This window comes from Microcebus murinus, chromosome 14 (assembly GCF_040939455.1).
Source record: "Microcebus murinus isolate Inina chromosome 14, M.murinus_Inina_mat1.0, whole genome shotgun sequence".
NCBI lineage: Eukaryota > Metazoa > Chordata > Mammalia > Primates > Cheirogaleidae > Microcebus > Microcebus murinus.
In genome coordinates this window covers 43,450,669-43,464,780 of record NC_134117.1, presented here as the reverse complement: position 1 = coordinate 43,464,780, position 14,112 = coordinate 43,450,669, and the positions used below count along the sequence as shown (strand labels likewise).

At 35.3% G+C, this 14,112-nt stretch overlaps 1 protein-coding gene across 2 annotated transcripts in view; it reads right to left on the bottom strand.

Moving 5' to 3' along the window:
* Positions 1-13,810, bottom strand: part of PHYHIPL (phytanoyl-CoA 2-hydroxylase interacting protein like) — a 65,166-nt gene extending 51,356 nt beyond the window's left edge. The window contains exon 1 of one of the 2 annotated variants that reach the window (XM_012762824.3): positions 13,466-13,810. In XM_012762824.3, the coding sequence (XP_012618278.1) occupies positions 13,466-13,571 (106 nt within the window). In that variant the 5' untranslated portion in view covers positions 13,572-13,810. Of the gene's footprint in view, positions 1-6,772; positions 7,641-13,465 lie in introns of those variants that run through there. The other variant, XM_012762825.3, reaches the window with a different exon arrangement.
* Positions 13,811-14,112: the final 302 nt, after the last annotated feature.

The window sequence follows — 14,112 nt, the reverse complement described above, 5'->3', positions numbered from 1 at the left end:
AAGCTGCATCTGGTGGCAGGCTTTACGGTGACAAGTGAGTTGATATACATCGAGTGTACAGCTACATCTGGTGGCAGGCTTTAAGTCAGAATAAAGACACTTATTTCAGTCTGCACATGGCCCACCCATTATTTTATTTACCATTTCCGTCCACATCTCCTGCACTTAGTCACAGTTTTAGTGAACCCACAAGCTAACCCTAGCAAAAATGAATCAAAAACAAATATCACTGGAGAGCTTTGAAAAGGGGAAAAGGCCCAATGATGAGACAGCAGGAGATGCTAAGACTGCCAACAAAATGAAAGCTGCATTTAAAAGAAAATAACAAGACTTCTACTTAAATTTTGGGTTCATTGCAACAGGTGATTCACATTCTCCAAGCCTACTTTGTATGATATGTGGCAACCAGCTAACAAATGAAGCCATGAAACCTTCAAAACTGCTTTGTAACATGAAGACCAACCACCCTGCATTAAAAGACCTTTGGAGTTTTTTCAAAAGAAAAAAATGTGAACATGAAGAAGCAATTATTGAAGGCCACCACTTCACAAATGTATCTTCCTTGAGAGCATCATTCTTAGTGGCTAACAGCACTGCTAAAGCTAAGAAGCCCTCTACTATTGGTGAAGAGTTGATCCGGCCTGCTGCTGCTAAGGACATTTGCCATGAACTTTCAGCAGCAGGTGCAATTCAAAAGGTGGCATGTGTTTTTCTTTTGGCTAGCACTAAACTAGACAAACTGATGAAATAGCAGAGGATATTGAGGGACAATTGTTAGAGTGAATAAATGAGTACCATGGTACCTAATCCAGGTTGAGCCTACTGATGTTGACAAGGCAACAATGCTTGTTTTTGGGCGATATATTTTTCAGCAGGGTATGCGTGAGGATATGTTACGTGCACTTTGTTGCCAGCCAACACCCAGCTGCAGAACTATTCAAGTTGTTGAATGATTACATATAAGGAAAACTGAATTGGTCATTTTGTCTCAGCATATGCATGGACACTCAGAGAGGCTGCCATGACTGAACAGCTTTCTGGTTTCACTACCTGGGTCAAGGAGGTTGCTTCTAATGTGAGTCTTTGCACTGTGTCATTCATAGAGAAATGCTGGCTAGCCAAAAAAATGTCACCTGAACTAAACAATGTTTTGCAGGATATCATTAAAATTATCAACCAAATTAAAGTACATGCTCCTAACTCACATCTGTTCACGTAGCTCTGTGAGGAGATGGATGCAGAGCACATACATCTTCTCTTATATGCAGAAGTAAAATGGTAGATCACTGGCCAGAGTTTTTGAGTTATGAGAGCCACTCCAGAGAATTCTTTTAGAAAAACAGCCACCACTAGCAACACATTTCAGTGACACAGAACTTGCTTACTTGTATGCAAAGCAAAACTTGCTTACTTGTATGACACATTCAACCTGCTCGGCAAACTCAATCTGTCATTTCAGGGGAGAACAACAACTGTGTTCAAGTCAGCAGATAAAGTGGCTGCATTCAAAGCCAAATGGGAATTATGGGGGTGACAAGTGAACATTGAGATTTTTGACATGTTTTAAACATTAGCAGAGATTTTGGAAGAGACTGAACCAGAGCCTTCTTTCTCCCAGCTGGTGCATGATCACCTATCTCAGCTTTCAAAAGAGTTTGAACAGTACTTCCTAACTACAAAAGACCCCCAAACTGGGAATGAATGGATCTGTGACCCACTGTGAATAACCCACATGAATCAACTTTGTCCATGCTTAGAAGAGGATCAACATCTTGAGATCGCAAATGACATGACAGTGGCCTTAAAAGTATGTTTGAGACAACTTCAAATCTCCATAGGTTCTGGATTAAAGTCAAGGCAGAATACCCTGAAATTGCCATAAAAGCACCGCAAAGCCTACTTCCATTTACAACATCCTCTCTTTGCAAAGCAGTGTTTTCTAGTGACAGCAACCAAAATGGGATTACAGAGTAGAATGGATGTAAGCAACACACTTTGGGTGTCACTATCTCCCATCACCACCAGACGGGACCATCTAGTTGCAGGAAAACAAAATCAGTCTCCCACTGTTTCTGCATTATGGTGAGTTGCATAATTATTTCATTATATATTATAATGTAATAATAATATAAAGTGCACAATAAACGTAAGCACTTGAATCATCCTAAAACCATTCCCTCTGACCCCCCGCCACCCCATCCATTGAAAAATTGTCTTCCATGAAACCTGTCCCTAGTGCCCAAAAGATTGGGGACTGCTGTTCTAGGTGATAAATTTTGAGAACCACTGAACAATGATTTAAAATTCATTTAATAGACAGGTGATTAAGGGGTTAATCAAACATCATTAACCTTTTTAATTATTTTAAACTATTTTTAAAAAACTATAATACAAATAGCATATACTAAATTATGCCATATTATGTCATTCTGGGTAAACATCAAAACTTCTCAGTGCAGAAAATGGCACAATGAATGAAAAGGTATGGCTCTGTTTCATGTGTGTGTGTTTGTTTAAATTCAAGCCAGCAAGTTCATGTTCAAGTACCATTTTGCAAAAACATGTACTTGTGGGCAAAGCAGGGTAAGGCTCACCTAGATGCATCTATTTAGCCCTTCCTCTAATCAGAATAAATTAGAGCAAAAACTTACTATGAATTTTGTGTACTTCTTCTCTAATTATATTTGTGATGAAGTTATTCTAACTTTGGAATAAAGTTCTACTTTTCCCAGTATAAGTAGTGAAATAATTACCTATAAAACTAGAAATGGGTCTCTAGTTAAAAATGGGGACTATTAAACAAATTTAACATGGATGTATTGTGACTAATTTGGCTCAAGATGTATTAAGTCTTACTATTAAATAGTACCAGTTGATTTTTTAGCTAATATTGACCATACTGGCAACTATGTTCAAAGTGAAATACATACGCTGGAAGCTTCCAGAAATAGTCACTCAAGGCTAAAATACAGTGACAGTTATCTGTCATTAGGATTTATATATAGTGATAAAAACTGACAAGTTTTCAATAGGTTTTATATGATAAAATAGTGCAAAATAGTAATATAGATCCTGACCAAGTTCCATAATTTTGCAACAAAGCATGAAGGGGCTGATATAACTGCAAATCTGACAATTAAAATATACTCAGAACAAAACCACCATATTACTTAAGAATAAAAGCATCCATAATTGGGGGGGAAAAGCTCATTAAATCCTGCATTTCTGATATTGTAACAACAAATATGTTGAGTAAGCTATTGTCAAAAAGCTGAAATAAAACATTGGTACATTTCTGAAAATACAGAGAATACAAAAATTACTCATCACCTACACCTGACTGATTAATTCAAACGTTAAGGTTATGTAAAATCTTTCCAATTTAACTGAATGAAAATATAAATGTGGCAGATCCATTTGCAAAAGCTTTTCAAATAGGTAAATTCAAAAATGGTAAAACAACATACAATGGAGAAAAAAATTTTAATGTCTAAGTCATTTTAACACACTATCAACTATCAACACTAACACACTATCAACTAACACACTATCAATTTTTAACACACTATCAACTAACTGTCAGAAATATTGAAACAATTATATAAAGAGAAATAAATAAAATTAAAAATCTCAGGAGTGGTAGTTCCTATAAAAGTTATTGTTAGATTTCATCAAGTAATAGCTGTATACTAATAAAGATTAGAGATTAGATATCGAGATATTTCAAAATAATTTTGGATAATCACATACAAATTATCCATTAAATTGAAGTTGTTGGGTATTTTTCCTGAACTAATTATAATTTTACAAACAGCAAATTTCAAAATGTATTTTTCATGCTAAACTCAGCTGAGTGTTCTGAAGCAAGGTATAAATACTTCAGAAAAAAAATAAGAAATGAATTTTTTCTTATTTAAAAAGCTTTGATAAATATCTCAAATATAAATGACTTGGGGAAACCAATTTGATTATCTAGATCTTTAATAAGCTGGAAAAAACTCAATTTATCAATACAATCACAATGTTACCAAGCTTTTAAATGCAGATACATTTTCAGTATTGAAATTGATTCTTACAGATTCATCATACAAGTAAAAAAAACTGTTCTGAATTTTAACAGAGATAAGCATAAAAGTATGAGGTTTTTTTTTTAATATCAACCAATATCTCAGAATGTTACAAGATATAGTTTTATCATTGAAAAAATGAACTGACTGGTGAATTGATTCTATTGCTTCCCTCCGACTGCAACATTTATTCTTTCATGAACCAACTTTGAAAAAAAAAATCTTACTATTCCTCTGTAAAGCTGGATCTGCTTATTTGAAGCATATCCTAAGAAAGAAAAATGTTTAAAAATATTACAATTTGCCACTACTAATTTGTATGAACAAGCATTTTCTACATACGTTCAGCACAATTCTTGATGCAAAAAAAGCATTTTCTATATACAAAGCAATAAAAATATAATAGCAACTTTCAAGCATAACTGTCAACTTAAATTTCTTGCTGTACCACTGATTGACTTAATTTGAAAAATGCTGTATGAAATTACAGGTTATATATATATATATATATACTCATAAAATACTACTTTTTACTTGTATATGGAATTCTTCAAAAAATTTTTTTAAATAAAGGTTCTCTGCATGCTAGAAAGTTTGAAATCTACTAAGAAGATAAATCCAAATCTTAAGCATGGCATAACTTAGCCCCAAATATCTTTCAGTTTAATTTCCCACCAGGCACATTTTTTTCTCCAGCAATACCAAATGCTATGTATTCTCAGAAAATACATGATATTATGCTTTTAGATATGCTCGTATTTCTGCTAGAAATTCCCCTTTCCCACTTCTGGAGAAATTTTACTTTACTTTTAATACCCAGATAAATGTTGCTTCCCAGACTCAAGACAGAATTAACTACTTTCTCTTCCAAATTCCATGTTGTTACTTATTCATATATTATTATATTTATCTATTTAAATATATTGTCTCCCAAAATATATCATCTCCCTAAATCCTTTGAATGCAGAATCCAAGTTACATTCATTATTGTATCCTTTTTTCCCTGATCTTAATATGAACTCTAAAGTTGGAATGCATGTACTAATAAATAGTAAAATTAGGTAAGTAAAAGAATAAAAGGAAACAAAGTAAAAACTTGCTAAGGTTGGTCCCTATAAATTACTCATTGAGTAAGAATAGAATGGCACTGTCCTCTAGCTAGTGCTACTTAAAAGTGTAGCAGGCACAGGCAACAGTCTGCAAACTATTAATATTTATCAGTCTGCAATGAAACAAATACAAAACTTAGGATTAAGCATTCAGAAACTTTTAAAAGAATTAAGTGATTTTCATGTCCATTGACTCCTTTTGTATCATTTTAATTTCATTTTTCTAGTAATTCTTTCTTTTATATTTTTATTAAGTATCAGTGACAGGCTGAAAATTTGTTTTTAAAAGGGGGTCCTTTACCACAGATAGCTTGAGATAGACTATGGAAGACTATGAATACGACTTTGACTCTTTTTTAATGAAAGTTTGGTTTAGGAGGAAGAATATAAATCCATATAAATTTCTGTAATATAATATCAATGTATTTCTGTAATATAATATCAATATAACTAAACATATTTATCAAAGTTTATACCATTATCTTTGACACTTTAAAACACATCTCTTAATAGAATCATAAGTGTACCTGGAACACCTGTGCATAAATAGCATTTTTTTCTAAACTTATTTATATGAAGGCTAGATTTCAAATTAAAATTAGGGTTTGTTTCTCTCCCTATCAGACTTTATGTTATCAGGTGGCATAAAGGGCCACCCATCTTCGAACCCACACAGACATAACTTATTGCCCAGTAGCATCAGTCAGCTTTCTACAGCCTGATCTGCATAATTTCAAAACCCTGGAAATACATAAAAGCAAAATGAGCATTTTGCTCACTTTTTTTAAAGAAATTTTTTAAAGAAATTCTCCTTTCAATATTTTTATTCCCATCAAGAGAGATTAACTTATGTTTTCGATTGTTTATATTACATGTTGGAAAACTTTTCCTATAAAGAGTCACACAGTATTTTAAGGTTTGTAGGTTATATGGTCTGTCACAGGTACTCAGCCCTGTTGTTGTAACATGACAGTAGCCATAGACAATATGTAACCGAATGGGCATGGCTGTATTCCAATTTGTTTACTTACAAAAACAGGCAGCATTTGGCCTGAGATCATAATTCAGAGACCTCTGTTTTCTATCATAGATATAACTTTAAAATGCAGTTATTAAAAAGCTATCACATAGTAGATGCTCAAAAACTATAGGATTCTTGTGAGCATTTATTATCAGCTTCTAAAATGTTAAAAACTGAGAAACTCATCAACATTCAGGCTCACGAGGGGAAGATGAGACATGATTTTTCAAGAAAAATCAGAATATACTGAAAAATCTTTTTTTCTGCCTTACCTTTAATGGCATGTGTCTAGGGAAGTTATAATAAGCCTTTCATGCTATTATTAGATAGCAACATTCCCACAGGTTATAGAAAACAAAAGGTAAGATTCATTTACACTAGTTGCCACAACCACGATGACAAATAGTATATATGCAAAATCCCATAAAGTAGCCCATTTTAAATGAAACACAAATATGGGCCATATAATCATAATATGTCAAACGAAACTAACTATAATTTTAAGTATGATCTTTGTTCAACTCACATCAGTTAAGCAACTTCAAAATATAGAGATCTTGTTTGCAACAACAAACCTGGATTGTAGATTTATTTCATCTTTGAAGTTCAAAGTTAGCCCTCCCCAGGATGTGATCACTCCTTTGAAGGGTGAGATACAAAGCTCACAGAGGTCACTCTAAAATCGAAGTAAAATCCTAATCATTCATTTTCACTTAAGTTCCAGTCTCCCTAGTGAAATACATATTTCAATGAGCAGTTCTTCTCCCCATTCTAGAACTCTTTTCACCAGAACACAGGAAGAATTGCTGAATGTTTATTGTAAGTTTCTAAGAGGTCTCTTAATGTTAGATTCCAAATATCTTAACATAACTCAAATGTTCTTTTCGCTTTGTACTAATCCTTCTAAAATGTCTCCTAAGATTCCAACACTATCTTTATGAAGAAGAATCAAAATTCACTATTTCACCATGCCCTCTACAGCATCAAATGGTTGGTTTTATATAGTAATGATTCTCAAAGTATTATATTATCATCAGAACTTGAGTAGCTATTGAGCTGTAGGAATGAAGAAAAAGAAGAGCCTAAAAAGAATATAAGTGGGTTCTCTTGTGGGGATCCACACTGAAACAATAATGACTAAGCAGTATATACTTCTGGAAATATAGTATCTATGAGAGAGGGAAGTCCCCCTGGAAAAGGGCTTAGGACATACCTGAATATCCACTGAGACCTAAAAATCTGAGATGTAAAAAAATTAATGTCATTAAAATGTTTAAATATTATTTCATTTCTCTTTTTTCCTTTCTTTTAAATGATTCTTCTGATTTCCCAGTCTCAAAAAGTTGATCCTGCTCACTTTCCATTTTGCCTGAAAATTCAATCACATATTCTAATTATTTTGGAATTGTTTTTTCTTTTTTTTTAGTCATTGAGGCTGGAGGCTGGAGGCTGGAGTGCAGTGGTCTAATCACAATTCACTACAACTTCAAGCTCCCGAGCTCAATCCATACTCCTGCCTCAGCTTTTGAAGTAGCTAGGACTACAGGCACATGCCATCACATCTGGCTGACTTTTTTATCTTTTTGTAGACACAGGGTCTCAAACTCCTGGCCTCCACAGCTCCTCCACCTTGGCCTCCCAAAGAATATTTTGGATTTCTTTTATACCATTTACAGTCACTATTCTTAACATATGCAGAACATGCTGAAGCTATCTACCTATTTTTTCTGCCTACACTCTCCTACTCTTCTATACATTTCTGCTGAAAGTCTTCCCCACACACTGATTTTACTTCTCAAACATATAACATATAGCTTGCTAAATAAGATAGTTTAACTACTTCTTAGTAATGATAAAATATTTTTAATAGTTAAAGAATAAGACATATGTTTAGGGCAGTAAAAATAGAATTTAAATAATAATAAAGGATAAAATATTCTTTTAAATAAATTTAACAGAAATGGAAAATAAACCCAAGAAAGAGGCACATTCTACAAGGTAAAACTTGAATTATGCATCTACTAAGGGCAGAGAAGGAAAACTAGAAAACTACAAACTAGGATTATGCTTGCTGCAGTAAGTGATGCAGCTGCTGTTATTACTAAAGTCCAGGATAAAATATAAAAGTAATCAGGAAAGCATGTTCATATAACTTAGAGGGAAAAGTTAAGATTAGGCCTAAATGAGGAAATATCAGTGGGAATAAAATCAAGTGACTTGTAAGTTGTTTAAATAGTGTTCTTATAGTGTGAATTTCTGACCCACCTACCTTAGCAACAAAGCAAGTTGCCAGTGTTACACATCAGTCCTTCTACCACTGGAGGGAGCCTGGTCACATATGCTTTGATGTGACTTTTATTCTAGTAACTTTTTGGTCTTCTCTGGGAATGAATTAGAACCCCTAGCAAGAATATGAATTGGTTTAACATAATCTGATAGTTTTTGTTTCTTTTAGTTTTTATTTTATTTTTTTTGTTTCATACTAATAAAAATTTATAGTATCCTATAGTCATATCTGGGTCAAAGAAATTAATCCAGAAGTCACATATCCTAGTACAGATCTATCCTTGGAAAAAATTAATAAAGGAAAACATTGTAAAATTAAGAACAAAGAAGGACTGTGAGGCAAATACCTACCTAGAGTAGGTACCAAGCTCACAAGGCACATGAAAAACAACAAACAGAAAATTTGAACTAGAAGCTGAAAACAGCTTTTTGGACTAAGGTTAAAAAGGGTATCACTGATAGGATGGTAAAACAGAAGCAAAAGAGTACTATAACAGGGACTTTTAAATTTGCTATTCCTTAAAATTTAGAATTTCCAGATTCCATTAATTACTCATGAAGCTGAGGTGATTTCCTAACTAAGCAACACATAATTGAAATTACGAAAAACAACAAAGATCTAACATTGCCAAAAAAAAAAAAAAAAAAGAAAGAAATAAAAGACAGTAGTTCAACTCAATAAGGTATGTGGAGAATAATATTCCATTCACAATAATTATTACTCTATTTCATGTCAAGATTTGTGATAAATGCTATATAAGAAATTATTTACTTATTTCAACAATCCTACAGCATTGACATTAATTTACCCATTTTACATGAGAAAGCTTAAGACTAAAAAGGTTAATTAATTTGCCTATGGTTACACATCTATCAAGAGTCAATATTCTAACAGGTCGGTCTGATCTAAAATGATATTATCACTATGCTATACTGCATGTCAGTGAGACTAAGTAATGACTACCTTACACTCTTATAATAGGGACTATTAAAGGTAATAGTTATGAGTACTCCTCCTAGATGTTTGCTTTAGCAAATGTCATTAAGAATTATCTAATATACCTCTGTGCCACTAAGCATTTATGTTACTTTATGTTTCCAAAGTTAAAATCTATTTAATTCACATGTCAATAAGCATAAAGAAGATCTCAACTGATTTATTATTTAAATAGATATGATAAAGTCCACACTCAAAGGAATCTATCATTTTAAATATGTAAAAGGGAAAAAAACCTTTTTTCTTTTTCTCCACAGGACTACTGTTAGAGACAAAGACAGGGAAAATATGTCAGCTTCTAATTTCTTTAAAATGTGTTCCCTTGATGATTAGTATCATAAACCCCATAAACCATATCTACACAGTCATAAAACACCCTAATCATAGAAATAATAATTGTGAAAGCTAGGAAGCCTTGGGGGTAGATTTAAGTGCTATGAAACAAATTAATTTTGTATTTTCTTCTTTACTGTAACAAGGGTGCAGGGAGCTTATATACATGTAAGGCAACATGTAGATAAATATTTCCCTTTCAGCAAGGAAATAAAGCTTTTTAATATATATGATAAAAAGATGAAAAGCAGAAGTAATGTAGAATTCTATGGGGGTGGGGTTAAGGGGATGTTTTGTGAAAGTCTGAAGTATCTACACGAAGAAACAAAGTGGAAATTGGTTCCCATATTATTGATGCTTCTAGATGAGAAATTTTTTTTCTCTTTCAATTTTTTTTTGAAAAGTCATAATAAAATTACCTTATGTATGCAATTTGAGTATACTTCAGCACAGCAGAGATGGAGGAACAAATACTCTTCTACTTGCCATAGGAATTAGTAGAAATCACTAGATCTACAGTATATCTTCAGAAGGTTTCCTAATAGTCTATCCAGAATCCTCACTTTGAACTATAAGTAACACCTAGGCAGGGACCATATACTAGTAACCAAAACACACATTCCTAGAAAAGACTATCCATGAGGTAATGTGTGTTTATATAAGAATCATTTTGCTTATTTAAAAATCCAATTATATGACTACATGGACTCTAACCCATATTCTTCAGACTACTGAATATTTTGAGAAATTATGAAAAAAGAAACATTGTGAATTCTTACAGAGAATGTCAACATCAATTTATAGGAAAATATCCAAGTAACAGGCAAAAACATAAAGGACAAGATCCAAGGAAACATAAGAGAGACATAGGTATGTTCACCAGCAGCTATGGTTCTTAGTCAATACAATATGTAAACCATCATGAAATTAAAAACATCTATGAGTGGAAAAGGTAAAATTTGGAAATGTACACTTAATCATAATATAGTTTTCTCTATTCTATTTTATTCTACTTCCAAGGAATTCATGTTTCTCTGATTCTTTCATCACAAAATTAACAGTAGAGTAAAATAAAGACAAATTATTCATATCATAAAATTATGAAAATACAGCTCTTATTATGTACATAAGCACATGAACATATCTGACACATATTCTGCCACATTCCTGTGTACATTATATATTTATAAAAGTAAAATGAGACTTAAGAGGAAGGAAAGTGAAAGGAAGTGAAAATGAAGGGAGCAAATAGCATCCAGCTGAAAATTTCTTAACATAAAATGATTCCAAATAAGATCCGGTTGACAAATTTAATGCAAAACTTTATAAATTATTATGTAAAAACATTACACCCCCCCAAACTATTCCTATGAAGCCAACTTAATACTTTTGGAGTTGACATATAAGATAGAATCACAAAAAAAAAGTTAAGTATTGAACAACATCACTAAACAAGGTATATCTGAATTTTTCCACATCTTCTAATGGAAGAGTCAGCCCATTATATTCATTGGTATAAGCTCTTTCATAAAATAAAGCCCTCTTTAATTAGTCTATGTTAAATTAATTAGAAGTCTTCAAATAGTAATTTTAATTTTCATAGATACTGCTTAGTGCCAGCATCCCCCCAAAATTAAACATTACATAATTTACTCATTTTTCAGGATTCATAAAGTGAACAAAAACAACTAAAAAATATTACCACAATAAAATAGAAGAGACCACAGTAAATATGTCATTCATTTTTATTAACTATTTAATCTATTTTAGTCTATTAATTCTGTGAACTTCATAAAAAAGAAAACTTTATTTTCCCTGGTATCTTTGAGATACATGCTAAATCCAATTTTAAGTATAAATAACTTTGTATCTACATAACTTTGGCTAAAAAATGTTTTACAATCTATATACAGTTAAACATTAATTTCTTTTACAAATCGAAAGTGATATTACTGGGTTCTGAAGAATAACAATGAATTGCCTATTTCCAATTACTACAGAAATGTGCCTTTGATAAATCACTGAAGTAAATAAAAATGAAATCTACTTTTATTAGAATTTTAGTTTTCTCTCAAATAATATAAGAAAACCAAAATATTTACAATTTACAACAGTAACACTACAAAAAAATCATTTCATGAAAGTATATAAACTAAAATTCAAATGACTTCTTATATGGTATATTAAAAATAACTTTTATAGTTTAATCATGCAAGCTCATATATGGAATATATATAAAAAATGATGAAATTTGTTTAGATGCCATAAATAAGTGCACTTGCTACTATGGTGACCAAAATAGTCTAAAAATAAAAGATAAATGAGCTGCCTCTGCAAGAGTATTTATTTATTCATACTACATCTGTTTCAGAAATTAAAGTGGCTTTGGTTTCAAAAAGCTTGAATTTTGTCTTCAAAATTATTAAATGTTTGTATTAATAAATAGAAAATTCACTAATAAACACAAATTTGGTACTCACTTGACCCAAACGTACTCAATAGCAATGCCTAACCAAGTTATTACCATTTAAATGTCTTTGGAAACAAGACCTCTGCTCCCTATTTGGATTACACTGATAAAATTCATGACCTTACTGTGAACATATTAGTATCTCTACATAACTTTGGCTAAAAAATGTTTTACAATCTATATACAGTTAAACATTAATTTCTTTTACAAATCGAAAGTGTTCAGGGCCATCCTCACAACATGTAAATTATTTTTCCTTTGTCAGAGGTAGAATTTTACAATTATTTGGCAAACCAATTACTAGTCAGATGGCTTCTTTACAAATGAAGTTTTAGTCCACATTACTGAAATAGCACGAACTCTCCAACTAGTCCAACTAACACACAAGCTCTATAACTACCCACACTGAACAGAGTATTGGCATTATCTCTTTAACGCTCAGACCTGTGGTTCAATCAATTTCCTTCTTCAGGAGACTGCCAACTTTAACAATAGAACCAACGACATAACATCAACACACAATGGTGCGTACTCGCCACATATTCTGAGTCACAGCAGATATATTCGGTCAATTCCTTTACAGATTTTTGACAGTCTGAACCACGAAGCTTGTGTCTGTCCTTGGTGCTGAAATGTACTGTTTTTCTGCTCTCTCACCGAAAAACTGTCACCTGATCCCAATTTGAGAGGATAAAAAGACTTCTTAATTGGGGGAGTCTGGAGATGGGAGCTTTAAAAAGGAAATTATAAGTTTCTGGACAGAGAACGCTGACTAGTTAGTGTGTGTTGGGGGAAGGGGGTTGCTAGAAACATCCAGAGGGCATTTTCCCTCCGGTGCCAGGAGACCCAGGAAATCGGACTGCGGCAAAGATCGGAAACGCCTGGTCGGGGCAGGAGCCGCGGGCGGGAACGCCAGGCGGGCGAAGGCTGCGAGGGCGCCGCGGTTGCGGACGACGACCACTCTCCGCACCGAGGAGCGAGCCCCGGGGTCCTTTTGTTTCTGGGCTAAGGGCAGGGCGGCTGGACGGAGGGGAGTCCGCACCTGCCTTTATTTGCACTGGGGGGACAACAAAAGACCCCGGCGCCCGGGCGGACGGCGTCGGCAGAGCCAGAGCGGCCCGGCGCCTCGGCGGGCGGGCGCGGGCTCCGTCCCTCTCTCCTCACCGTCCCGGCCGCTCTTACCGTCCCGGTCGCACAGCTGAATGGCCTCCAGGCTGAGGTTTTTGATCACCTCCTCACAGGGGCTGGTGGGGCTGTTGAGGGCATGATCCAGGCGCGGCACCTCCATTTTTCCAACCCCTTCCTCAAGCCCGCCTGCTTCGTATCCTGGCTCTCTCGGCCGGCCGGGTGGGCAAGAAGGGCGGGAAAGGGAGGGGGAGTGGCGGAGGGAAGGGAGGGCGCCCGGGACGCGGCGCTGAGGGGCCGAAGCTGAGCCGCGGGGCTGGAGAGCCGCGGCCGAGGCGACCGCCGTGGCAGCAGCTCCAGGGAGTGTGCGGCTCTGAGAGACCGAGCGGGACCCGTCGCGAGGGCGGGAGGCGCGCGCTCCCGGCGGGGAGGGGACGCTGCGCGCGGGGAACGTGAGGGAGAAGGCGCGGCGGCGGCGCACGCGCGCGCGCGCGAGGGGGAACGCGCCCACCTGCTGGCGCTCGGCGGCCCCTCTCCCCGCCTTCTTGCGCGCGCACGCGCCTCCGCCTGCCCTCGAGCCACGGCCGAGGCAAACCCGCGCGTGAGGCGTCCGACGACCGAGCGCGCGGCAACGGCGGGCGCCAGGGTGGCTACGTGCGCCGCGCGCGCGCCTCGCTCTCTCTCGTGGTGATGGCGATTTGGCG